This window comes from Leuciscus leuciscus (genome assembly GCF_965113295.1).
Source record: "Leuciscus leuciscus genome assembly, chromosome: 20".
Classification (NCBI taxonomy): Eukaryota; Metazoa; Chordata; class Actinopteri; order Cypriniformes; family Leuciscidae; genus Leuciscus; species Leuciscus leuciscus.
The window spans coordinates 27,755,512-27,780,046 of record NC_138744.1 but is presented as its reverse complement, the minus strand read 5'-3'; the positions used below and the strand labels follow the sequence as shown (position 1 = coordinate 27,780,046).

Below are 24,535 nucleotides of genomic sequence, written 5' to 3'. Positions count from 1 at the left end.
TCAAAACAGACAGTATAACAGCATTTAGGATTGATAATGTACAGACACTACATCTGAAGAGAACACTTTTCCATTTCTGAATACTGTGAATATAGACACTCAGCATTTAGAAAAACTAATCATTTTTCCAAACACTTTATTTGAATGTTGACTGTGCAATTTAGATTGTGGCAGCATTATATATATATATATATATATATATATATATATATATATATATATATATATATATATATATATAAGTAAATTAGTTTATCTCCTGTGGATCAGGAACAAAATGATAAATGAAATGATAAAGACTCAAGCAGTCCCTCATATGGAGCATCAATCCAGCACCACAGTGAAAACCAGAATCAAACAAAATGTGTGTGTGCGTATGTGTATATATATAACTCAAAGTTGCATGTTAAAATACAGCAACCGATTGTTTCAGGGCAAAAAAGAGCCTTATCAGTCCATGATGCTTTAAAAGTTTATGACCATGTTTTTTTCTAAGCGTTATGCTCATGAGTAATGTATATGGTTGGCAGTGAAAATGATCAATAATCAACTTTCTGTGCTAAGTTATGACATCACATTACTGTGGCCCACTGGCTGAAAAGCACAACACCATGTGCAGGTATTTAGAGACAAAGTGCATTTATAATTACGCCTACACAATAGGCCGTTTCAAAAATCTTATAGTGACTACATGAGTAATACAGTCTGAAATACAGTTCAGCGTTCTTCAGCCTTTCCAGTCCCAGGGAATACACAGATCCCCATCCTGCATGACTGAATAGAAGTGAGAGACGCAGAGATGAAGGCCCTGCATCTGAGGGGATCTCTCTTCCATCAGACGCCTGCAGCAGGGGATCATCTGACTGCTCGACACGCTGGGCTCTTTAGACAGACTGCGCAGAGACAGATCCTGCAGACAACTCCAAATGAGGTCTTCTTCCTCCGCCTCCAACCTGCATACGTGGGATATTTTACATTTTAATGAAAGACGGTTTTAAACAGTGGCTACATTACAAAAATAGGTAACACTTTATTTTATACTGTCCCTGTTACATTTTTAACATGTACTTACCATAGTAATAACAGTGTATTATCCATTACTACAAGTAACGGTAACACTTTATTTTACAGTGTCATTGTCACATATGTTACATGTAGTTACTATAGTAATAACTATACATTATTCATAATTACATGCAACTAACCCTCAATCCTACCCTCGTAAGTACATGTAGTTAATTATTATTACTCAGTATTTACATGTCTAATTACACTGTAACAACGACACCTTAAAATAAGTGTAACCCAACTAACTTAACATTAAACAAACACTAATCATAAACCTATAGTAACTACAAGTTGTTATTACTCATTATTACATGGCTTGGTTGAATTCTAATGTTATTTCTTGATAACAGACGCTGCTAAGCATAACACACTGTTGCCATGAAAAACAGAGCGTTGCTATGAACGCAGGATTCTAACCGTAGACGGAACAGACTATTTTCTTTAGCGGAAGCAATACAATCGTTTTAAAATCAATAAACTCCTTTTTAAATCAATATTTTGTGTCAAATAATTGATTTATTTGGTAGGTAGCCATGTAATAAGCGCTTCGCGTCGGGGTCCTGATCAGCCTGTCGGGGTTGTATTCGCTATAACAACCGCCTCGCTCTACATTATCCCTAACCTACATAACTGTATAATTACACTGTAACAGGGACCCATTAAAATAAAGGGTTACATTTTATGGTAACACTTTATTAGTGTCCTTGTTATATATGTTACATGTGCTTACCATAGTATTAACAGTAAATTATGCATAATTACATGCAAATAACCCTCAACCAAATCCTAATCCTACCCTAACCCTATATTAAGTACATGCTGTTAATTACTATTACTCAGTACTTAAATATATAACTACACTGTAACAATGACACTTTAAATAAAGTGTAACCAAATAAAGTGTAACCCACTTTATTTGAAGGTGCCATTGTTACAGTGTAGTTATACATTTAAGTACCGAGTAACAGTGTTGAGGGTAATGCATTACAAGTAACGCAAGTAACTTTACATTTACAACAAAGTTTTTCAGACAAGTAAAAGCTACTTTGTTTTCCCATTTGTCGACTGACACCTCTCTTGTCCCCATGCTGAGAGAAACTGGGAGTAAGTGCAGTGTGCTGTGTAAACATGATGGTTACTGTAGACTAAATGTAAGCAGGCATTTACTCATCTCACTTGCACAAAAACAGATTCAGTATTCCTCAAAATAAATAAAAACAGTGAAATGCAAAGTCAGAATATTACCCAAACCTGCAATAATTAAATGTTAAATAACACAAATATACTTTATGTATTTATCTAATTTTATTAACCAATGTCTTTGCTGCTGACCCTCGATTATCCAATTCAACCATATACCAATAAGCAAAAATGACTTTAGATAACATTACATTTGTGTTTAATTTGTTTTTCATTTACTTTATTCTCCTGCATTCTATTCTTCTGCGATCCAGAATGGCAGCACAGCTGAAAGGTTTGTTTGAGCTGCGCCCTCTACTGTACATTTGCATTCCCTTCAGTCTGAGGCTTATTCATTTCAATTTTGGTGTGAAAGGGCCCAAAAATAGAACCAGCCCAGATAAGAAAAAGTAAGACAAAATTAACGTAATGCCTTACTTTCCATAAAAAGTATATATATATAAAAAGTATCTTATGTTAAGTCTCTTATACTCACCAAGGCCGTATTTATTTGATAAAAAACACAATATTGTGAAATTTTATAACAATTTTAAACATATTTTTTAAATGTAATTTATTCTTAAGCTGGCAAAGCTGAATTTTCAGCAGCCATTTCTTCTTCTATCTTCAGTGTCATTTGATTCTTCAGAAATCATTCTAATATGCTGATTTGCTGCTCAAGCAACATTTCTTCTCATTATCAATGTTGTGCAGTCTAATACATTTTGGAAAAGTGATACCATTTCTTTTCGGTATTCTTTGATGAATAGAAGGTTCAAGAGAACAGCTCTTATTTGAAACAGAAAACATTTCAGTGTCATTATAATTGTCTTTTTACTGTCAATTTAATATGTCCTTGAAAGTATTAATTTCTTAAAAAATTTTTTTTTATATAATATATATAAATATATATATTTATTTCTTTTTTGCAAATGGTGGTGTGAATTTCAAAAACAATAATTCTAGTGACTAAAAACAATCATTATGCTATCCTAAATTAAGTGTTGCAACAGCTGTGCAACACTTCATTTCTTTATTGAGATGCTTTTTCTAAGTGTTACAGGACATAGTTCAAATAATGTAGTTCAGATTTATCCATTGGGACTTGGTATTGGATTGTTAAAAATGTATGAATCAAGAATGTATTAAATGCAGTAATAATAGCGGTTAATATTGTTTTACCTGCCCTCACATCCCTGGTTACATTAGCAAAATAGAAAAATTATAACCTGATACAAGATAATGAAAATGTTTGGTTTATAGAATAATTTACTGATGATTCATGCAATGGTGAATTTTGATGTCATGTTAATGAGCACCGATAGGTCAAGCACTCACTTGTCTTTCCGCTGCAAGCGTCTCCGGGCCTCCTGGGCCTGGCTCTGAAGGAAGTTCTGCAGCTGGAGGGTGTCACACATAGTGGGGATGATGAAGTGGCCCATCTCATGCAGGCAGGGGGTGGAGCGGTCACTATGGCAACAGAACAGAATAGTAAAAACAATGATTGACGGGACATTAAGCAGCACAAAGCCTTCTCAGTGAACAGTGAGGATGTATCAGTCAGAAATACGACAGAAATGAATAGAACAGAGGGAACCGCAGGAATTAAGATGACGCCATTCATCTACAATCTGTTGTTAACAGTCCAGTATGGTCTCTCTTCTGTTTCATTTTTATGTTTATCTTGTCCTTTCAGTGGAATACTATTCTGTACAATAAATATTTCCCACAGCAACCCATTTAAAGCTACAATAATTAATTTCTTGTAATGTTACTTGCTGCACCAAATGCAATTGAGACAAATGCCTCATGAATCTAAAGGCCTTTTCACATCAAGAATTATTACTACTATGATAACAATGTAAGCGGCCACACAAACGGACAATACGTTGTTAACTCTAAGCACATACTGTAATTATTTTTGCAGTTATTATAAGTCGGTTGGTTTCTGATTGGTTGATGGCACTAGAAGAAAATAGCTAATTAAATAAATAACCGGGAGGACACAAATAAAACATCTACTATAATATTATATCTGCAATTTTTGTCAGATCACACAGCTACTTTAAAGCCTGTCAATCGAGAATTGGCTTTTTGGCCATAGCTAGATTTTACCCATACAGATTTCATTGGACTGTCGTCGGCTATGACATTATTGACTTTTTATTTTTTTTAAATATCTTATATTTAAATCATTTTTATTATGATATGCCACCATTCAAAGGTTGTTTTTGCTTGCTTGTTTAAAAAAAGAAGAAGAAATTAATACTTTTATTCAACAAGGACGCATTAAATTGAGATGACAGTAAAGACATAATGTTACAACAGATTTCCATTTTAACACTGTTACTAAACAAATCTGTTTTAAATAACTGGTGTTCTCTTGAGCTTTCTATTAATCAAAGAATCATGAAAAAATGTATCACAGTTTCTACAAAAATATTAAGCAGTACAACTGTTTAAAAATAATAAGAAATGTTTCTTGAGCAACAAATTCTGGAGTAATGATAGACCGGTGTAATGATGCTGAAATTCTAGCTTTACCATCACAGGAATAAATTAGTTTTAAATAGTTTTGAAATGTAATAATATTTTACAATATTTTGTTTATTTTTTACTTTATTTTGATCAAATAAACGCAGCCTTGCTGAGCATAAATACTTTTTTCACACAAAAATTATACATCTTACAAACCTAAAACTTGAAAAAAAATATTTTTTTCTGAATAAAAAAAAAGTTGGTTCAGAGGTGGAGAAAATATTTCCTGATCCAATAATTTTTGGAAATAATTTTGGTGCAGTTGCTGATACAACGCAATTTTGATGGTCCCCTTTAAATATTCTGTTGACTATAAGTAACGTTGCACCTACATGTCTACTAACTGTCATCAGAGTATAAGAGTATTAGAGTATTGGTAGACTGTTTGGATTGGTAGAATAAGTTGACATGTACTTGCAAAGTTACTTTTAGCTAGTAAAATGTCTAAAGGGGACCATCAAAAAAAGTGTTACTGAATGTTTTTCTTTTGAAAAACATGCCCCCATAAAACATGGACAAAACCAGGGACATTTATTATAAAAGTAACTACTTTGATTTCACGTTAACTAAGATTTGTCTGCACGTAAGCACTGCTCAAGCCTGCTATCACTGAGGCTCAATCGTGCTTTTAGTGATAAGATCTAGTGCATTTCTGAGCACCCTGCCCCACATAGTTGAAGGTTGTAAACAAAGGAACTACACATGAGCAAATGGCTGGACTGAAAGTATACGAGTATTTACTTTTCCAAGGTCATCGTGAGGCCTTGCAGGCTGCGGGGGTGCAGGTAGAGGCGCTGAGGCAACAGTCTCTTGTGGAAGGTGTTGAGGGTCCTGTAGTGTTCCTCCAGAGGCAGAGCTGGACCCAACCGCTTGATGTGGATCACCTGAATCCCTCCCAGAAGGTGACTGATGCGCTCCTTCAGCCAATCCGACTGCTGGAACAGGCTTCTGTAACTCTGTAATCTTTCAAAGAGCTGAACATACACATGGACAAACCTCATAGTCAGCATAAATGTTTGCCATGATATTTTAAAGGGTTACTTCACCCAAAAATGAAAATTCTGTCATTGATTACTCACCCTCATGTCGTTCCAAACCCGTAAGACTTTCGTTCATCTTCAGAACGCAAATTAAGATCTTTTTGATGAAATCTGAGCATTTTGACATTTCAAAAAGTTCATAAAGAGACTGTAAAACTAATCCATATGAATTGAGCTTTAGTCCATGAATCGTTTAGTCCAAGTTTTCTGAAGAGACACGATCGCTTTATTATATGATGAACAAATTGAATTAAGGCTTTTATCAATTCACACATCAGTTGTGGTAAACGGAAGCTCAAGCATGTTTGCTTTACGTGCAAGAACCAATGAGGTTCATTCTCGTGTTACGCATCAGGTTTGAGCTTACTCATGAACCAATGAGGTTAATTTTCGTGTTACGCATCAGGTTTGAGCTTCCTCATTAACCAATGAGGTTCATTCTTGCATGTCAAACAGGTTTGGTTGAGCTTCTGTTTATGTTCGCTGATCAATGTTTAAATGTGAATAAAAAGCTTAAATTCACTCTGTTCATCATAAAAGTGATCGAGTCTCTTTAGAATATTTGAACTAAACCGCTCAATTCATATAGTTTAGTTTTACGATCTCTTTATTAACTTTTTGAAGCGTCAAAGTGGTAGTGGCGTAGCTGTCAATGGAGGGACAGAAAGCTCTCTTATTTCATCAAAAAGATCTTCATTTGTGTTCTGAAGATGAACGGAAGTTTTATGGGTTTGGAACGACATGAGGGGGGAGTAATTAATGATAGAAATTTCAATACGGGGTGAACTATCCCTTTAAGCTTTTTTAAAAGTAAATATTACCCTGACACTGGTTTTAAAAAAAGCTGTACCTTTGACCATTGATGGTGGACATCCATTGTTCCTAACATCACATGCCCTGAGGCATTCATCCCTGATTGGTCAGTAAAAACTATTATGTGTCCTGTTTTGGGAAAGAGAGGAAATTGAGTAAACATTTAATCCATCTGATCCCATTTCATGAATTCTATTTCCATGGTTACCTCTCAGGTGGTGCAGAGCCTCAGGGTTTTGTGTGGAGAGACGAATCAGACTCTGCAGCTGACAGCATTTGTGAGAAACTCCCCATTTGCGCTGCCACCTACAGGACAGAGAATCACATGATGATTAAACATGGTGAACATCCTGACAGCAGGATGTAAGAACACAACACAAGATACTGTGTCCAACAGGTAAACGACTAGTTTTACACATACCTGCATTAGCAGACATACTCTACTGTTTTTAAAGTATAGGGTTGTTTTTTATGTTTTTAATCTGCATTTAATTTTCAATTTGAAAATGATAGTGAAATTGTCTGTTTTAGTATATTTAGGGGTTCAAGCATGAAATGCTGAAACCCTATTGTAATTGTAAGGATTCGTAAAACGCATCGTGCAGGCCAAACCGTAAGGCCTAGAGACGTGAAACCTGTCCAGATGGTAGGCCTCAATTTGGGGACAACCTATCAGAGTATGACCCCGAATGGCCCATAGGTGGCGCTACAGCGACCAAAAGTACAAAATCGCCCATAACTCTTAGACCGTTTGTCCCAGGATCAAGTGTCTTATATCATTGGAATCCTTGGCTCAAGGCGGACAAAATGGCTATCTCCGATTTGCTCGCCCTTCAGGCGCCAATTTCGAGTAAATTGCATTTTTTTGAAAAACCTATTTTTGCAAACTTCTCCTTGGTTTTTCGCCCGATCGGAACCAAACCACTGCAAGAATATTCTCTGGAGTCTGACAATCAATAATCATCCAAAAAATTCTAAATTTCAATTAACGGTCGATAAGGGGAACCAAAATCTTTGATGGCACCATGGCCACTTTTACTAAAATGGTTATAAATTGTGAACGGAAAGAGATTTTTTTGCTAAACTTGGGACACATCTTCCAGAGCACAATCTGAGATCACTTGAAAAAAATCGCAACAATTGGCCACTAGGTGGCACTATAAAACGGTTATAACTTGTGAACAGAAAGAGATATTTTCGCAAAACTTGGGACACATGTTCATGAGCTCATTCTGAGGTCACGTGAAAAGAAATCATGACAATTGGCCACTTGGTGGCGCTATAAAATGGTTATAACTTGTGAACGGAATGAGATATTTTCACTAAACTTGGGACACATGTTCATAAGCTCAATCTGAGTTGACATGAAAAAAATCGTGACAATTGGCCACTTGGTGGCGCTATAACAGTGAAAAAAATCATGAAAATAGCTATAAGCGCACCCAACCGTTAGTCTACTGAAAATTGGCACGCAGTGTCTTTGTCCAGGGTGCCATGATAGTCTATGAGAACATTGGTGTATCTCAAAAAACTCAGTATAGGTCATTGGCACAAAGCCTTAAAGGACCCTTAGAAGTTTCAAGAAAGCCCGTGTTTTTTTCACAGGAGTGACCTCCTAAGAATCCTTGCCGAGTCCAACAATACCAAACATGCCAGGTTTCGCCGTATGGTTTTTGTAAGTGTCATTTAGAGCTTTAAAAAATTTTGGTTATCTTCAAAGCCGTTAGTCTGATCTAGACAACAACAAAAAAACAAAGGAAATTTGAAAACATAGGTAAATAGCTAAACAATTACGCCAAATGTTAAAAATATGATAGGAACTGACAAAAAAATTAAATAAATCCAATCAATTTCACCCATGGATTATTTTGATGCTCACATGTTTGAAACGAACAATGATGGATTGTGATGAAATTTGTTTTGTATCGGGACTGGCGAATCCCCGTCCATACTGTCAATGACCGTTCGCAAAGACCCGCCCACTTTAGTTACTGTTGCTATGTCTGACAAGCGACGCCACTCTCACACCACACCAAGTTCTCACGCAGTGAAAAATACATTGCGGATCAGAAAAAAGACTGCGCGCTGACAGACAAGTACTTTTGATATGAAACAGGGTCTCCGCGGATCCTTAAACAGTATTAAAATGTCTTAAATAAAATATACGTTTTTTAAGGTCTTAAAATGTAATAAATTTCGCTAATTTTCGAAGAGTGGCATTAAATTTCATATGGGCGGCATTAAATTTCATCTGGGCGGAATGAAAGAAAGATATGTCTGGAGAAACTATTTTCCATGCTAACGTTATTTCACCAGCGCACGTCCCTGTCTAATAGGCATGTCGCTTAAATAACGTTCGGAACGCGTCGCTGGGTAACACTGTTTGAGAGGGTCCTTTTTCACGCGGCGCGGGTGTTTTTATATGAATGTATCTGAAGTGAACTGACGATCTTTAGAAAAGTTTCGTTGTTATTACGATTGAATCTTTCTTTATCTTTCCTGATAAAGCAGCGTTTATGAGCTTTGCTTTGTGTACAGCCGTTACCGGGGAAACCGCTATTTCTGCCGCTCCTAAAGCGCCTCCTGCTGGCACCTCTTTGTAAACAGCCTTGCAAACCTGTATTAATACTAGTGTGGAGGTTTTCTATAATATTCTCTCATTACAGTAAATTAGGGCATTCTAAGTCAATCTACTGCAGTATTTCCTCTCTCACTCAGTAGAAAATGTGGTTAACACCCAGTCATGCTTAAAAAAAAAAAAAAAAAGTTTCATTTACCGTGAAACCGGTAGACTATAATTTAGCAAAATACTGTGATGTGTATTTTTGGTCATACCGCCCAGCACTAGCATAAGGCAATTTTTCTGGATGTTTATGTTTGCACACCTTATCTTATGGTAAACTAAACTTACTTTATTTAAATATTTGACAGACATAGGCTATCTTAATAAAATTCTCTTGGTATCATTGCTTTAGGAATAAGTTGGCAGTTTTTATGTTTGTATAAGGGTTAGGGTTAGGGGTTGTGTTTATCATATTTTTAGGAATGTACAAAGGAACTAAATCTCAGGAATATGCTCTCCATGTCAATGGATGGACCCTCTGTTAATTGGAAATTTATGAATCTCCTGCAAAAAGAGCATGCTGAGCAATTTGCTGGGACACAAATTCAAATTGTCAATTTGAATTGACAATTTCAAATTCTTTGCTGTTGTTTGGAAACTAATTCCCTTTTTTACTCCATCCATTTTTTGGACTGTGTTTAACTTGTCATTTACAATTTGATTTGTTATGCGCTGTTTGTACGTTATTTACAGCAGTATTGTTGTTGTATTGAGAAGGCAGTTGCCTGACATGCACTTTATGTTGCTAAATATACACTGACTATTTGCACTGTTGCTCAAATACAAATGTGCTTTGTTAACCTGAACAGCCTAGAGTGTAGTTTTTATATATATGTTTGCCGTGGTAATGGTCTTAATTTTTATTCTTGAAGGTCTTAAAAGTCATTACATTTGTTGAGCAAAAATGTGCAGATACCCTGTGAAACAAAGTCTCACCTTTCAAATGTAGTCATTTGTTAGAGACATTTAAACAATAAATACCGTTTTGTGACTCCTTAATGTGTCTGACAGATCGCTGTAGACTCGAGGCTCAGTTAAAGCTGCTTGTGAACCGATCATCTCTTCCTTCTAGTTAATTTATAGCATTAAAATAAACATGAATGAACATTAAAGGAATGTTGTTTTAAAGTGCTAAGACGTCAGAACACTTTGTTTTTCAAATTTAATTCCTCCTATGTTAATCTACTAACTGTGTCCTGGCCACATTCCACCCGTTGGCCCTTACCAATCATGGCCTCCTAATAATCCCCTTCCATTGAATTGGCTCCATCACTCTCTCTCCTCTCTCCACCTATAGCTGGTGTGTGGTGAGCACACTGGCGCCGTTGTACTGTGGCTGCCGTCGCATCATCCAAGTGGATGCTGCACACTGGTGGTGGTTGAGGAGAGATCCCCTGATATGATTGTAAAGCGCTTTGGGTGTACAGTAGTACATAGGAAAGCGCTATATAAATGCCTCATTCTATTCTATTCTATTCTATTCTAACTCTCCTGACTGCTTTGTTGGACAAAATGGCGGATTATGATTAGTCAGATCGCCTGTCAATCAAACTCCCTGCGAAGGGTCAATTGAGAGTGCCTGTGCGCACAATCCTGATCTAATCGACAACTTTGCAGTTGCACATAGGAAAGCCCGGAAAATCCCGCTATAATGTAAGAGAGCATCTTTTTCATGTATTTGGACCTAGGCCTAACAATGTTTTATAATGCGCTGTCCCCATTGTTTTTTTGTTGTTTTTTTTGTTTTGTTTTTGGTGAGCGTAGGCTACTCCTGATTTTGTTAGTCATCTCATCTTTTATATGCTGTGTATGATCATATCCTGCCCTATTCATGGTAGCCTACTCGCGGACATTGCGTCATCAATGTCATCAATTGCGTCATCAAGGGGCCCGCCTTGATAATCCTACTTAAGGGCCCAGTGTTGGCTCGTTACGCCACTGAATATAATTGTCTAAACTCCTTATCAAAATTAAATATTTACAACAAATCTGACACATATATATGGGCACACTTTGAGTACTACTAATAAAAGTGGTGGAGATCAGGCAAGACTATAAGAAGACTAGGCAAAAGGTGCTATAACTGTAAAAACGCTTTAAAACCATATATTTCCTATGGCAAACAGCCTGTATTGGCTGTAAATTGACTTTTTCATCTGTGATGGCAGTTGTTAAATGCTTGCTAAATAAAACTTAATGTCTTTTGATGCTTGTGTGCTTAAAGGCCTTAAGGTGAGACACTACAGGTGAATAGGGTAAAATTGTTAACTAGCAGATATCACCATGAAACTTTCCCAGTTGATTACCTACATTAAGATGAGAAAAAAATGTATTACAAGTTTTCTATAATTTAATGTTTAAATATGCAAATTAGGCAATATCTAATTAAATATGTGCTATTTTGCATATATTTAAAAAAACAAAATCTGAGTATTGGATAAAGCCAGGTTAAAAATAATTTTTTCATTGTGTTCACATATTAGATGGAAAAAAAAATACAGAGGGATTTATGGATATCTACTTTTGTTATCCTGTAAATCAGCATATACTGTCAATAGCCTTAAAAAAAAGATTTTCGCCATGTTTTTTGGAATAAAATGTTATATAAATCAGGCTAGGAATAATATATTTACAAATCCCTCTGTAAATGTCTTCATAATATAACTAGGTACAAGACTGGAAAGTTTGGTGTATATAGGTGCTACTGAAGTGGAGATTTCGTACTTGGAGTATGAGAGAAAGGTCATTTTGAGAAAACGGGCTTTAAAGATTTATCATCAGCCAATGAGATTGCGCATTCAGCCCTTTTACTTTCACGATTGGTTGCTGATAAAAAGGAAATGACCATATTTGGATCCGACAGCGTTGTAAAGGAGAGAGAGAGCTATCCAGCCGTGCGTGTGATGAAAGAGAGCAGACAGAGATCGCGGAGCAGCGGGAGGATTAAGAACGCCAACTTTTGTTGAATTTATGAGAAATCTACTGACGCGAACAGACAAAGTTTAGTAAAATAAAGACCTTAATGTGTATTTTGGACTTTTTTCACCACAAGTCTGAAAGAAGACATGTTATTGAAGACAAATATCCAAAAATCTCAAAATTGACCAGTAAAAAAAAACGATGTTTTTGCCTGCCTTGTCTCGCCTTAAAGGCCTTAACTGCTTGAACCCCGATAAATGCTGCTTGCAGCTTTAATTTAAAATGTAATTTCTTCCTGTGATGGCAAAGCTGAATTTTTAGCAGCCATTTCTTCAGAGTCCATTTCTTCAGTGTCCATTTCTTCAGTGTCACAGGATCCTTCAGAAATCATTCTAATATGCTTATTTGGTGCTCAAGAAAGATTTTTAAAATTATTTTCATAAAAGTTAAAAACAGTTGCGATGCTCAATATTTTAGTGAAAACCATAATAATTTGTTTTCAGGATTCTTTGATGAATGGAAAGTTTCAAAGAACAGCATTCATTTGAAATATAAATCTTGTATAGCATTTGGATTTACCATCACTTTTGATCAACTGAATACATCCTTGCACAATAAAAGGATTAAAAAACACAAATGTTTGATGTTAGGGTATATTTGAGAGGTTTTCCATATCATGATGAATATACCATTAATTATATGGGTGCAGTTGCTTGGATGATTTTAAAGAAAACAAAATTTCTTTGTTAAATCTTTTCTATAATAGATTTAAAGTAAAAAATAAATAAAAATAAACTAAAGAACTTCTTAAAAATCCAATTTTCAACCCATTTAGTACTTAAATGTATAACTTATAACGTTGTTACTTTTTTATTTTACTTCATCATCTGAGAATAGTTTTAAGTTTTTAATCTTATAAATTCAAAGTTAATTGACTACTTGCTAGCTAACTCCAAAAAAGAAAAAAATCTTTATACAAACATAAGCAAGCCACACCACCCGACATTATAACCAAAATGTCACTTTAAAGGTTGACTAATGCTATGATTGTACTCTTTCCAGGACATGTGATAAATGTTAAACGGTTTTAAGGAGTTCAAGTTCACCATTAACTGAAGAATTACCGATTAGAGAGGGCTGCTAGTCTTGAGCATTAACATTAAACTAAGATATACTTGGTGATTAAAAATGACCAAGCACACTTTACAGACTATAAGAGCACCTTAGTCTGAGTTAGAGCTGACCTGATATCCAACAAACCAAGTTTCTGAATCAGCAGTCTTTTCAATCTTTTCAGCTCCTCACGGCGTGGAAGACTGGCATTCTGTTTCTTTGTGGCCTCCGGCTCATTGTTTCTCAGCCAGAAACTGAAGATAAACACAAAGAAAGAAAGTGAAACAACGTTTCAGCATGAGTTCAATGAAACATATACAGTATCGCAGATTCATTAAAGAATATTGACAATGAACTTTTTCTGACAATAGATCTTTGTTCATATATTACATATAGTATTTGACAATACTATTCAGGTTTCCAAAAGTGTCCAAAACCCTTTCTTAAAGTTGTCACAAAGCTCAAAATTCTTCCTCTCAAATGGGTCAGAGAGAAGATTTAGCCAATTCCATTATCACTGCCCCTTGCAAAACTAGAGCGAACGATAATCAAGTTCAGGTTTAACCCTGTAAAGCTTCACATATAAAATAATAACCAGGAAAATAACATATTTTGAAATGGAACAGTTTATTGAATCTTATCTGTTTTTTGTTGAGTATCATATTTGATACATCAGGATTGTATGGCTTATATAGTATGATATAGTGAGAATATGGAGCTCATCCTTGAGGGAAAGAAACCCCAGTTTTATTCAGAGGCCCAAACTGAGCATAAAATATGGTGCAGTTGCTGATATTAAAGTCCCTGTGAAGTCAAAATTAAGTATGTGTTCTGAGTTTGTCACACCACAGAAAAATGTGTTATTAGCCACCCAGCCAAATTTGAATGATAAAAAAAAGCCGGCAAGTAGATAAAATAAGCTATCAAAATCTTGAAAAAATGAGCAGTTGTCTCTGCTCTCAAACGCTGGGGGCGTGTCCGCTGGCTGCGCTGAAACCACGCCCACTCGCGGGAAAGCTGCCTTCGCCACACTCAACTGTCACCGCCACAGCTGGAATGGATGCTTATAGAAGTAAAATAATGTCAAATGTTTTTGAAATAAAAAGCCTGTTGAATTGCACTACTTGAAAAAAAAATTGGCATTGCATTAACCATGCTTGCATTTTAATGCATTGTATTTTTACGGCTTGCATTTTTATGGGCTGAAATTCAACATGGTTGAATATTTAATCTGAATATTTCAATTAAAAACATTTCAAACACCTTTTCATTATTAAAAATTCAATAATCCATATTCACCTTTCATATTTCACTTCCAAAATATTCAAACTGTTTAAAAATTCAACCAATAATATTCAACAGGCAATTTTCGGTCCATTTTATTTCGCTTTGCAAATTCGCTTCCACAAATTCAGTGGTTCAAATTCGACAGTAAATTCAACATTGACGTCCAGGAACTGCAGGAAAAGCAGTAGATTGCCGAGCATACTCTCCATCTGCGGTTAGTCAACCTCACCAGCAGGGGGTGCAAAAGCGCGTGTTGTTGACGAAGACATTCATTCATAAAATGAAAATGATTATCTGTGTCAGTATATGCGGAAAAGATGATAAACACACAAAAGCTGTGTTTATGTTTCATTCAATAACTTCATTGTTACTTTCCCTGTAGCCTACATGTCATCAGCTTTCTCTACCATGAACGGGATTATAATCGGTTTCCCTCAATACCTCATACTCAAGGATTCCCCTTCCGTTGGGACAAACGCTAGCTTAATGGACTAATACAGTGAAATGAAAGACCAATCTTGCACCTGGGGAAGTAGGCTGTAGGCTACAGGCAAGAAGATGGACTCAGAATATGAACTTAACGCGCAAAGTTTCATGCTGAGCGTTTCGTGATATACTGGCATAAAACACTTGATCAATTAATACTAACACTTTCTCTTCTATTCTATTCTATTTTCTCTCTCTCTCTCTCTCTCTCTCTCTCTATATATATATATATAAATATATATATACATATATATATATATATATATATATATATATATATATATATATATATATATATATATATATATACACAGTATATATAATATATATATATAGTATGCCTATGTGTATTGCATTAGCTTAAACTGTCATAGCACTTGCATATTGTTGTCCTATTGTTAGTTTAACTGTAAATCGCTTTGGATAAAAGCGTCTGCTAAATGACTAAATGTAAAATTGGCTTGACATTGGACATTCGCACATTTAGGGACCGTCTCTAAAGTTGCATACAACATTGGAATACAGGTTTCTAACTTCAATACCAAACTTAAATTTATTTGAATAAATATAAAAAATCCAAAGGGTGCGCATTATGCCTGACACCACATGAACACTTTACAGTTGGTTTTATGACTGTAAGTCGTTCTATTCAAATGCTATCGGAGTTAGAAACGTGTATACCAAAGTCGTATACACTTTAGAGACGGTCCCTAAATGTGCGAATGTCCAACATCAAGCCATCTTTATGCCAGTCTATCACTGGGAAACGCTCAGCATTAAGCTTTGCGCGTTATTCTGAGTCCATCTGCTTTCCTGCGAGTTTGGTCTTTTACATCACTGTAGTCCATTAAGCTACATTAAGCGTTGTATATGTCCAGCAGGGGAATCCTGAAGTATTGAGGGAAACCCTGCATGCAGCACATCGCCACAATATAAAGTAGGCAACTAAACAACCAAGAGAAATATATGTCAACCTCAAAAATGTAACATTGGATCTGTCCATCCGCATCGGGGAATAACATTATAATCTCGTTCACGGTAGAGAAAGATGCATGTAGGCTACACAGGAAAAATAACCGTGAAGACACTGAATTTAACATAAAACAGCCGTCATAATAATCACAAATACACTTACATTGCTGTAAATGAATTTTATGAATGAATGACTTGCTCTAATTTCGCTGGTCTTCGTCAACAACACGCGCTTTTGCACCCCCTGCTGGTGAGGTCGATTAACAGCAGATGGAGCGTATGCTCGGCAATCTACTGCTTTTCCTGCAGTTCCTGGACGTCAATGTTGAATTTACTGTCGAATTTGAACCACTGAATTTGTGGAAGCGAATTTGCAAAACGAAATAAAATGGACCGAAAATTGCCTGTTGAATATTATTGGTTGTATTTTTAAACAGTTTGAATATTTTGGAAGTGAAATATGAAAGGTGAATATGGATTATTGAATTTTTAATAATGAAAAGGTGTTTGAAATGTTTTTAATTGAAATATTCACAGCTTAAATATTCAACCATGTTGAATTTCAGCCAATAAAAATGCAAGCCCTAAAAATACAACGCATTAAAATGCAAGCATGGTTAATGCAATGCCTATTTTTTTTTCAAGTAGTGCAATTCAACAGGCTTTTTATTTCAAAAACATTTGACATTATTTTACTTCCATAGATGCTCCTAGCAGCTAAAAGGGATAGTTCACTCAAAAATGAAAATTGTGTCATCACTTACTCAACCTCATGTTGTTCTAAACCTGTATGGGTTTCTCTGTTCTGTTGAACACAAAAGAAGATATTTTGAAGAATGTCGGTAACCAAACAGTTGATGGACCCCATTGACTTCCATAAAGGGGGAAAAAAAATACTATGGAAGTCAATGGGGTCCATCAACCTTGGTTAACTTCAAATTCAAGGACCTTTCAGGGACCTTTCAGGGACTTTTCAGGGACTTTCCAGGTCCAATACCCTAAACTTTTATGTGGGGACACATTTCAAGTGAGAGGAAGATTACATCGTGTTACCTAGCAAGATACATTGTTGCGCATGTTCTCTAGACTCCGTCGCTATGGAAACAAAGGCACAACACAAAGTACCTCACGTCACGCGGGAAACGGGTAACGTAACCGTTTATATACTGTCTATGAACATAACGCGTAAATGCGTGTAACTAAAGTAAATCAAGCAAGCTAGTATGCATAGGCCACGAAGTGTTGGCGAAATGAAACATTAGCGAACCAGATGGATTAATATGGATTTTTTCGAAAAAATGTCAAGGACATCTAACGTTATGTATGTTCATTTTCAAAAACTTTCCAGGGCCTTGAATTTTTTTTTTCAGATTCACAAACTTCCAAGAATTTTGAAGGACCCGTGGGAACCCTGTAAAATATGGCAAGTATGATGTTATTTAAATGCTTAGTTTTATGATTGAAGCTAAGTAGTTTTTACTGTGGGAGGCAAAACCACCGCTGGATGGCGCGATTGACCAATCAGAATCAAGTATTCCACAGAGCCGTGTAATAAGTATAGATAATAGAAGTAAACCCAAGTTACTTCAATCCAGTAAGTGTTCGTCTTGAAATATTAGTAACAATATAAAAGTTATTCTTGTGTTTACTACATAAAAATCATTACAAATTTAACAGCAGAAAGACACAGAAACACAACCTGAACGAGGAATTTGTTTTGAATTATACTAAAAGGCCTTTGACTTGCTAAAAAAAAAAAAGTATGAGCTATCAATTAGAAGACAGAAGGCATGTAGTAGACTGAGTACAACAAATTTTGATCATGTGGATGATCCTTTAACCATTGAAAGGATACTATGACAAAGATATCGCTTTCCTTTTTCAAACAGATTTTTTTTCTCCCATGAATATATTATTGACTTGAAGAATAAAAGCTGTATCATATACTTTGAAATTTATAAGAGCAATATCACTGAAGCTTTAATTTTCTGTGAAAAGATTGTTTTATCAATAAAATGTAGGCCTAATCTCCCATATATTGTCTTTCAATAATTCAAGCACTTTTCAAGTACTTCTTCATAAAAATGGCTGTTTTTAAGGGTTTTCCAGGACTTAAATGTCAGATTCAAGTACTTCAAGAACTTTAAGCACCTTGTATGGACCCTGAGTCTTGATTTTGCTTTTGAGGTGTACTAGAATATATTTTCATGCTTGATTGTTCAAAAAACACATAATTTTTCACATATTTTACATTATTGCAGCACCTCTCTCCCCAGTCTGGCTCGAACACGGCAATTTCGATGAAGCCCCTCCTTCCATAATACGAAATGTGCTGTGATCGGTTACCTGGCCTAGTGTGTTAAGATTGGCACCACTTCAGGAAATGTCCCGCCTCTCCATAACTGCAAATTCTTCTCTAGTGTAAATATGAATAAGGATAACGACAATTTCAAACCAATTCGAGCCCTGATTCGTGACTTCATAAGATTTGGAAAAATCACTTTGTTGTCCAAACGTTCGTTGTAGTTCTTGAAAAGGGGATTCTGTTAAATAGAATATCTCCCTTTGGAGTGGACTTTGAGCTTTGTAGTCTTGCAGTTCTTTTTTACGCTGAAACAGCAACATTATACACTAACTAAAGTTAAAAAAGTGGAAATGCATAATAGGACCCCTTTAACAGAAGCTGCAGGAGCACTCATCTAGCAGGTAGGTGGTCTAACACATTAAAGGAACAGTTCATCCAAAAATAGCCATGTGGTAGTGCTAAGAGTGTATAAGAAACCTAAACTGACTTAAAAAAGAAAGATTAATGTGAATTGGCACAAAGGAAAGGTCTCTCTCTCTCTCAATACCTCAGTGTGGGCTCCACTCTCTTGGCTTGCTCTAACTCCTGCTCTGGGTCCCTGAAGCCAGTGAAAGTGTAATAAGTCTTGTCCCATTTGATGGGCCGATAGAAAGCTGTTTCAGGCTGTTGTGTTGAGCTTTTCCTGGTCTCAGCCTTGAGCACATCCTGCATGTGTTCAACCGAGAGGCTACAGGACCTCAGGACATCCAGCACTGTGCTCAGAACATCCTTAGACTGCAGGGTGAAACTCACCGACCGGAATCCTGGGAAGTGTAGGGTTCTTCAATTAAAATCATGCATTGGAAACAGAACATTACCATTCAAACATTTGGTATGAGTTTTTTAAAATGTTTTTGAAAAAAGTCTCTTATGCTTACCATGCAGCATATACTTGAATAAAAATACATTGTAAAGAGTAATGTTGTGAAATATTGCTACAATATATTCAAAATGTAATTTATTCCTGTGATGACAAAGCTGAATTGTTAGCAGCCATTAGGCTGAGTGTCCACCAAAAGGATTCTTTTCCCAAGGCCAGCGTATTTTTTCAATTGCTTCATATTTAAAAACGCCATGCGACGAGGCGCTAAGCTATGGAAGCTTGTTTCTGCGACTTTTAGGGTGTGTTCACACTTGTAGTTTGGTTTGCTTGGTTTGTTTGGTCCGGACCAATTCAGTCCTGGTCCGCTTAGCGTTCACATTGGCATTTTAACACCGTACCTAAATGCACAGGGATATGTTTACAACCTGATTGGTCTGCTTTTATTGCATATATTTCATGACGGAACTTACTGAACATCCAAAACAATGCTGCGTGCTGGGATAAATGCGCTTGTTGTATGTGCGTAGCCTACGTGTGATGGTATTTTGACCAGCTGAGAACTCGTGAAGAGCTTATAAAATGTGTAAAGGAGTCAAAACAGCGGCAGGAATCACTCCGTCACACACACAAGCGAAGATCTGTTGCGAGGAGACGTGGTTCTGATGCCCGTACCGAAATGTGATGTGTAACATCGCGACTATGACGAGAAAAAACAGGTATACTTGAGCATTTCTTCCTTTTTAGGGTTGTATCTTGTGACATCATGTCCTGTTTACATGTCTTTGATCCATGTTGCGTTCATATTTCACTCAAACCGCACAAGAGTTCATTTGGAACCTTTTGATTGGTGTCTCGGTCCGCTTGTTCGGTGTGCACCAGCGCTCTGATGGCAGCGTTCACACTTATTCAAATGAAACGCACTAACAGAACAATCACACCAGAGTTCGTTTTAATCAAACAAAACATCCCAAGTGTGAAAAACCCCTTAATCTCACAATTCTGACTTTTTTTCTTGCAATTGCGAATTTACATCTAGCAATTCAGATTATTTTTATTTTTTTATTTTTTTTTGAATTGTGAGTTTATATCTCTTAATTCAGACTTTTTTCTCAGAAGTGGATCTTGCAATTCTGAGAAAAGAGTCAGAATTGCGGGTTATACAACAACAGAACAAAATCATTTAAAACATGGGCCAGAACAAGTACTTTACATTGTGTCTAATGTATAACAATATATTTTTATATTTAGAAATAAACTATCTGCGAATTCAGAAGCTAGTAACACTTTCACAGATCATAGCAACCAAACCACTATGCCACCGAAGCACGACTGTGCCCGCAGCTAGGCGTTTTCAGAAGAGCGTCTGCCATATTCAGCCAGCTAAAAACACTTTGGTGGACACACTGCCTTACTCAAGTCTTTAGTGGCATTCTAATATGCCAATTTAGTGTTTAAGGAACCTTTCTTATTATTATCAATGTTGAAAACTGTTGTGCTTTTTTTTTGTGTGGAAACCTATAAATTTTTTTCTTAAATTAATACATATTTATTTTAAATAAAATATTTTGTAACATCCTGTCACTTTTTATCAATTCATTGTATCCTTGCAGAATAAAAGCATTACTTTAAAAAAAGATATATATATTTTAGAGAGAAAACGTTTGAATGACAACTTTGCTTAATACTGTCTAAACTGTTAAAATAGGGAATTAAAGACTTTAGTAAGGAAAACAAACAATTACAATCTGTTCCTCATACAATGTTATCACATGGCTTCAGGAGACTACTTTTGACTGTGAATCAGAGGAGAACTAGTGTTACCTGAGGCTATCAGACTACCGCTGGAGTCTGCTGTTTCTTTTGTGTCCCTGACATAAAAAGTGAGGTTTGGGGGTTTGGGGGATCTCGCTCCAGGCTTTTGAAGATTTTCCAGATAACCATTTAGCCTTTGGAGGGAGTTTTCATTCACTTCCTATAACACAGAAAACAAAAACAAAAAAACTCCTTAAAACGGCTCTGCAGAGAAATGAGGGGAAAAAATATTTACGGTAACACTTTACAATAAAGTTTAATTTGTTTACATGAACTAAGAATGAACAATACTTCTACAGCATTTATTAATCTTAGTTAATGCTAATTTAATTTACTAATAGTCATGGTTAGTTCAAGTTAGTTAATACATTAACTAATGTTAACAAATGAAACCCTATTGTAAAGTATTACCATATTTACATATAACAAGCATTATTATCATGCATTTTAAATTCAAATGTTTGTGTATATAATAATATATCATTATTTAAATATTATTACTCTCTCTCTTGGATGCTGGCCAAAGAAATCAGGATGTACAGCGAAGTAAAAGGGCCGCAGGGCATTAATGGCATCCGCTCCTGAGAGACTCCTCCTCTGAATGACATGAGCAGAAACGCACCTACCACCAAGCCTGTAAGAATGAGAATGATAAATTGTACATTTTCTTTGCAGCTGTCTATAAGGATTATAATATGATAGTGTATATGTTTTTTTGTTTAATTTGGATAAAACGTACCTAACATAACGCAGGAAGGTGGTCACATACATCACGTTACTTACTTCTGGCAAGAGAAATCAAGGCACATGAGAAAGGAAAAGAATGACAGACTTTAGCCTCTTCAACAGGTCAAAATCAGAAGAGAAACATTATACTGCATGTCTGCAGAATCAATTAATCATTTCCCCCCATGATGTAAAAGAAACAAGTAAAAAGTGTGTCTAAATACAGTGCTGCTTAAACGTTTGTGAACCCCTTGCAGAATCTATGAAAATGTGAATAATTTTAACTAAATAAGAGGGGATCATACAAAATGCATGTTATTTTTTATTTAGTACTGTCCTAAATAAGATATTTCACATAAAAGATGTCCACAAGACCAAAAATAGCTGAATTGATAAAAATGACCCTGTTCAAAAGTTTACATACCCTTGATTCTTAATACTGTGTGGCGTTACCTGATGATCCACGACTGTTTTTTTTTTGTTTTGTGATGGTTGTTCTTGCAATTCTGTTTTCCAGCATATTTTAACCCTTTCCAGCAGTGACTGTATGATTTTGAGATCCATCTTTGCATACTGAGAACAACTGAGGGACTCAAACTCAACTATTAAAAAAGGGGGTGAAAACTTTTGAACAGGATGAAAATCTTTTGTTTAAATATCTTCTTTTTTTCTTCCATTTAGTACTGCCCTTCGGAAGCAACAGAAGATACTTAAATGTTTTCCAGAAGACAAATTGAGTACAAAATTGAGTTTTCACCCTGTGCATCGTGTTTCCTTCTGGAGCATCAGCATGTTTGAACCTTTTTTAATAGTCGTGTTTGAGTCCCTCAATTGTCCTCAGTTTGAAAATATGGATTTCAAAATCATACAGTCACTGCTGGAAAGGGTTCAAATATGCAAAAGATACTGGAAAACTGAATAATTTATTTTTATTCATAAACCAAACATCCAAACTCTATAGGGCCAATTAGACCTATTTGATGTAGGCCCTATGCATGGATTAAACTTATATTTTATTTATATTTCTTATTCTGAAAGACCAGATACACACCACATAATCACAATGACAGTGCAACTAATTAGTTTAATGCATTATATATTAGGATATATGGATGAACAACAATAAAGGCTTGACTGAACTTAGCAGAGACGGTTAACTCAGGTCAGGTGCAGATATGCGTGTTCCTGACCTACATACTGTGGGTAAGTGTAATCACAGCCCTCTTATTGTGACACAAAAACAAACAACACGACGAGAAATGGTTCCACCCTAAGACAGCATACTATTCACACTTTAGAGACATTAGATTTAATCAGCATTCAATACACTCAAGTCAACACATAAACACTGATCAACACTGTAAACAAGGACAAACACAAACTCTGTGCGCTCTTAAAATACACACAACTGTCCAAGACTTAATCAGCCACACACACAATTCATGTCAGCATGTGATAAAAATGTCCAAAACACCATAAAATTACCTGTGATTATGCAATCTTACATGTTCGCTGTGGTTAACTCAGTTTGAACTCTTGTACTCCGTTCTGGCCAATCATCCCGACAAGAGTAATCAACTGCCTATCTTTGGAAAACAAGTGCAGCTAGCGAGAGCTGCTCACATGAACCAGGCAGAACTAATCGTCAGTCCATCTTTTCCTGTGTATTCAGTGAACAATCAGACAGTCCTGGCGCCATCTATAGGTTATTTTGCGATATTTCTTTCTTTGAAAATCAAAAACATTTAACATGTTACTTTTAATTTTTTTGATGTTGCACTGACTGCAGGCTACTCACTTATGGGATTACTATTATTTGTTTTTCAATTGTTGTATTATTTGATTTGTACACTCTAACAATTGGTTAAAAACAACCCAAATTGTTTTCAGCCCAAGGGCTGGGTAAATATGGGACAGAACACATGTTGGGTTAATTTTACCCAGCAAACTGGGTTGTTTATTTAACCCAGCATAATGGGTGGATTTAATCCATCATACTGGGTTGATTCATTTTTACTAAAGTACTATCTATTTGTTTATCTTTTCTTTTTCTTTTCTTTTTTTACATCATACATGCATTAATGTTTACAGATTAACTTAAATCCTCTAAACTTAAAATAAAATAAATAAATACTCCACACAACCACTGGTTTGCCAGATAATTCCTTTATTTTGTATCGTATTTTACAGTATAGCATATTTTATATAGTTTTGAATACATATTGCATACATTTAAGCTTGTTTAACAAATATTAGATGTAAAAATGAAACATTTAAAAGTAATTCAAGTGTAATCGACCAGTATCTTATATTGTCCCGTTTCCACCGCAATGGCGCTGCTCCTGCCGGCACTTGTATCATGTTTAGCGGGGGAACTTCTAACTTCAGACTGCCGCCCTGCGTTTCCATAGCCGAAATATGCTGTGACTGACTCTATAATCTGTCCATAAACAATCAGTGTACAGTTCTGAGAACATATTTTAACTTTCCAAGCATTTATATTCTGTATCTTTTTTTGAATATAATCATAACATTTTATGCAAGGCATCAGGCATTTCAGATACAAAATTGTACACAAACCTGTATTTTACTAGCCTAGAAATCTAGACGCACCCTAGATTTTAGACCTGCAAATTGTAGACCTGCGAAATTTATTTTGGAGCCAGGATAGTCTAGCAACTCTCCGTTGACTTTTGAGTTGGAAAAACCAAATTCTAGTCAGGCCAATCAAATCGTGTATAGAGTCGGTGGGCGGGCTTAACATAATGACGACAGAGTTGTGACGGTTCCGT

General features: G+C 35.8%; 1 protein-coding gene and 1 long non-coding RNA gene across 4 annotated transcripts; one reads left to right on the top strand and one right to left on the bottom strand.

The window, feature by feature from the left end:
• Window positions 1-233: 233 nt before the first annotated feature.
• tcaim (T cell activation inhibitor, mitochondrial) lies at window positions 234-23,378 on the bottom strand. Of its 3 annotated transcripts, none has more exons than XM_082150384.1 (11): window positions 23,229-23,378; window positions 21,757-21,802; window positions 21,519-21,651; window positions 21,027-21,177; window positions 18,891-19,146; window positions 13,425-13,547; window positions 6,847-6,944; window positions 6,676-6,767; window positions 5,527-5,759; window positions 3,586-3,717; window positions 234-953 (listed from the first exon to the last, which is right to left on the bottom strand). In XM_082150384.1, exons 2-11 carry the CDS (start codon window positions 21,786-21,788, stop codon window positions 728-730), a joined length of 1,476 nt encoding a protein of 491 aa, XP_082006510.1. In that variant the 5' UTR covers window positions 21,789-21,802; window positions 23,229-23,378; the 3' UTR covers window positions 234-727. The 3 variants fall into 3 exon arrangements, with proteins under 3 accessions (XP_082006510.1, XP_082006511.1, XP_082006512.1); XM_082150385.1 differs by having other exon boundaries at window positions 21,757-21,799; window positions 23,229-23,322; XM_082150386.1 differs by having other exon boundaries at window positions 23,249-23,320.
• On the top strand, window positions 6,951-13,418 carry LOC309484247. Its single transcript, XR_014200775.1, has 3 exons — window positions 6,951-7,168; window positions 12,451-12,703; window positions 12,747-13,418. It is a non-coding gene; the product is annotated as an uncharacterized lncRNA (long non-coding RNA).
• Window positions 23,379-24,535: the final 1,157 nt, after the last annotated feature.

Coding starts and splice junctions, on each gene's coding strand:
- tcaim (XM_082150384.1), bottom strand. CDS start 21,788: ATGTATGTGACCACCTTCCTGCGTTATGTTAG. Junction 21,652..21,756: donor ACCTTCCTGCGTTATGTTAG/GTACGTTTTATC, acceptor TCATTCTTACAG/GCTTGGTGGTAGGTGCGTTT. Junction 5,760..6,675: donor TCCACCATCAATGGTCAAAG/GTACAGCTTTTT, acceptor GTGTATGTTCAG/CTCTTTGAAAGATTACAGAG.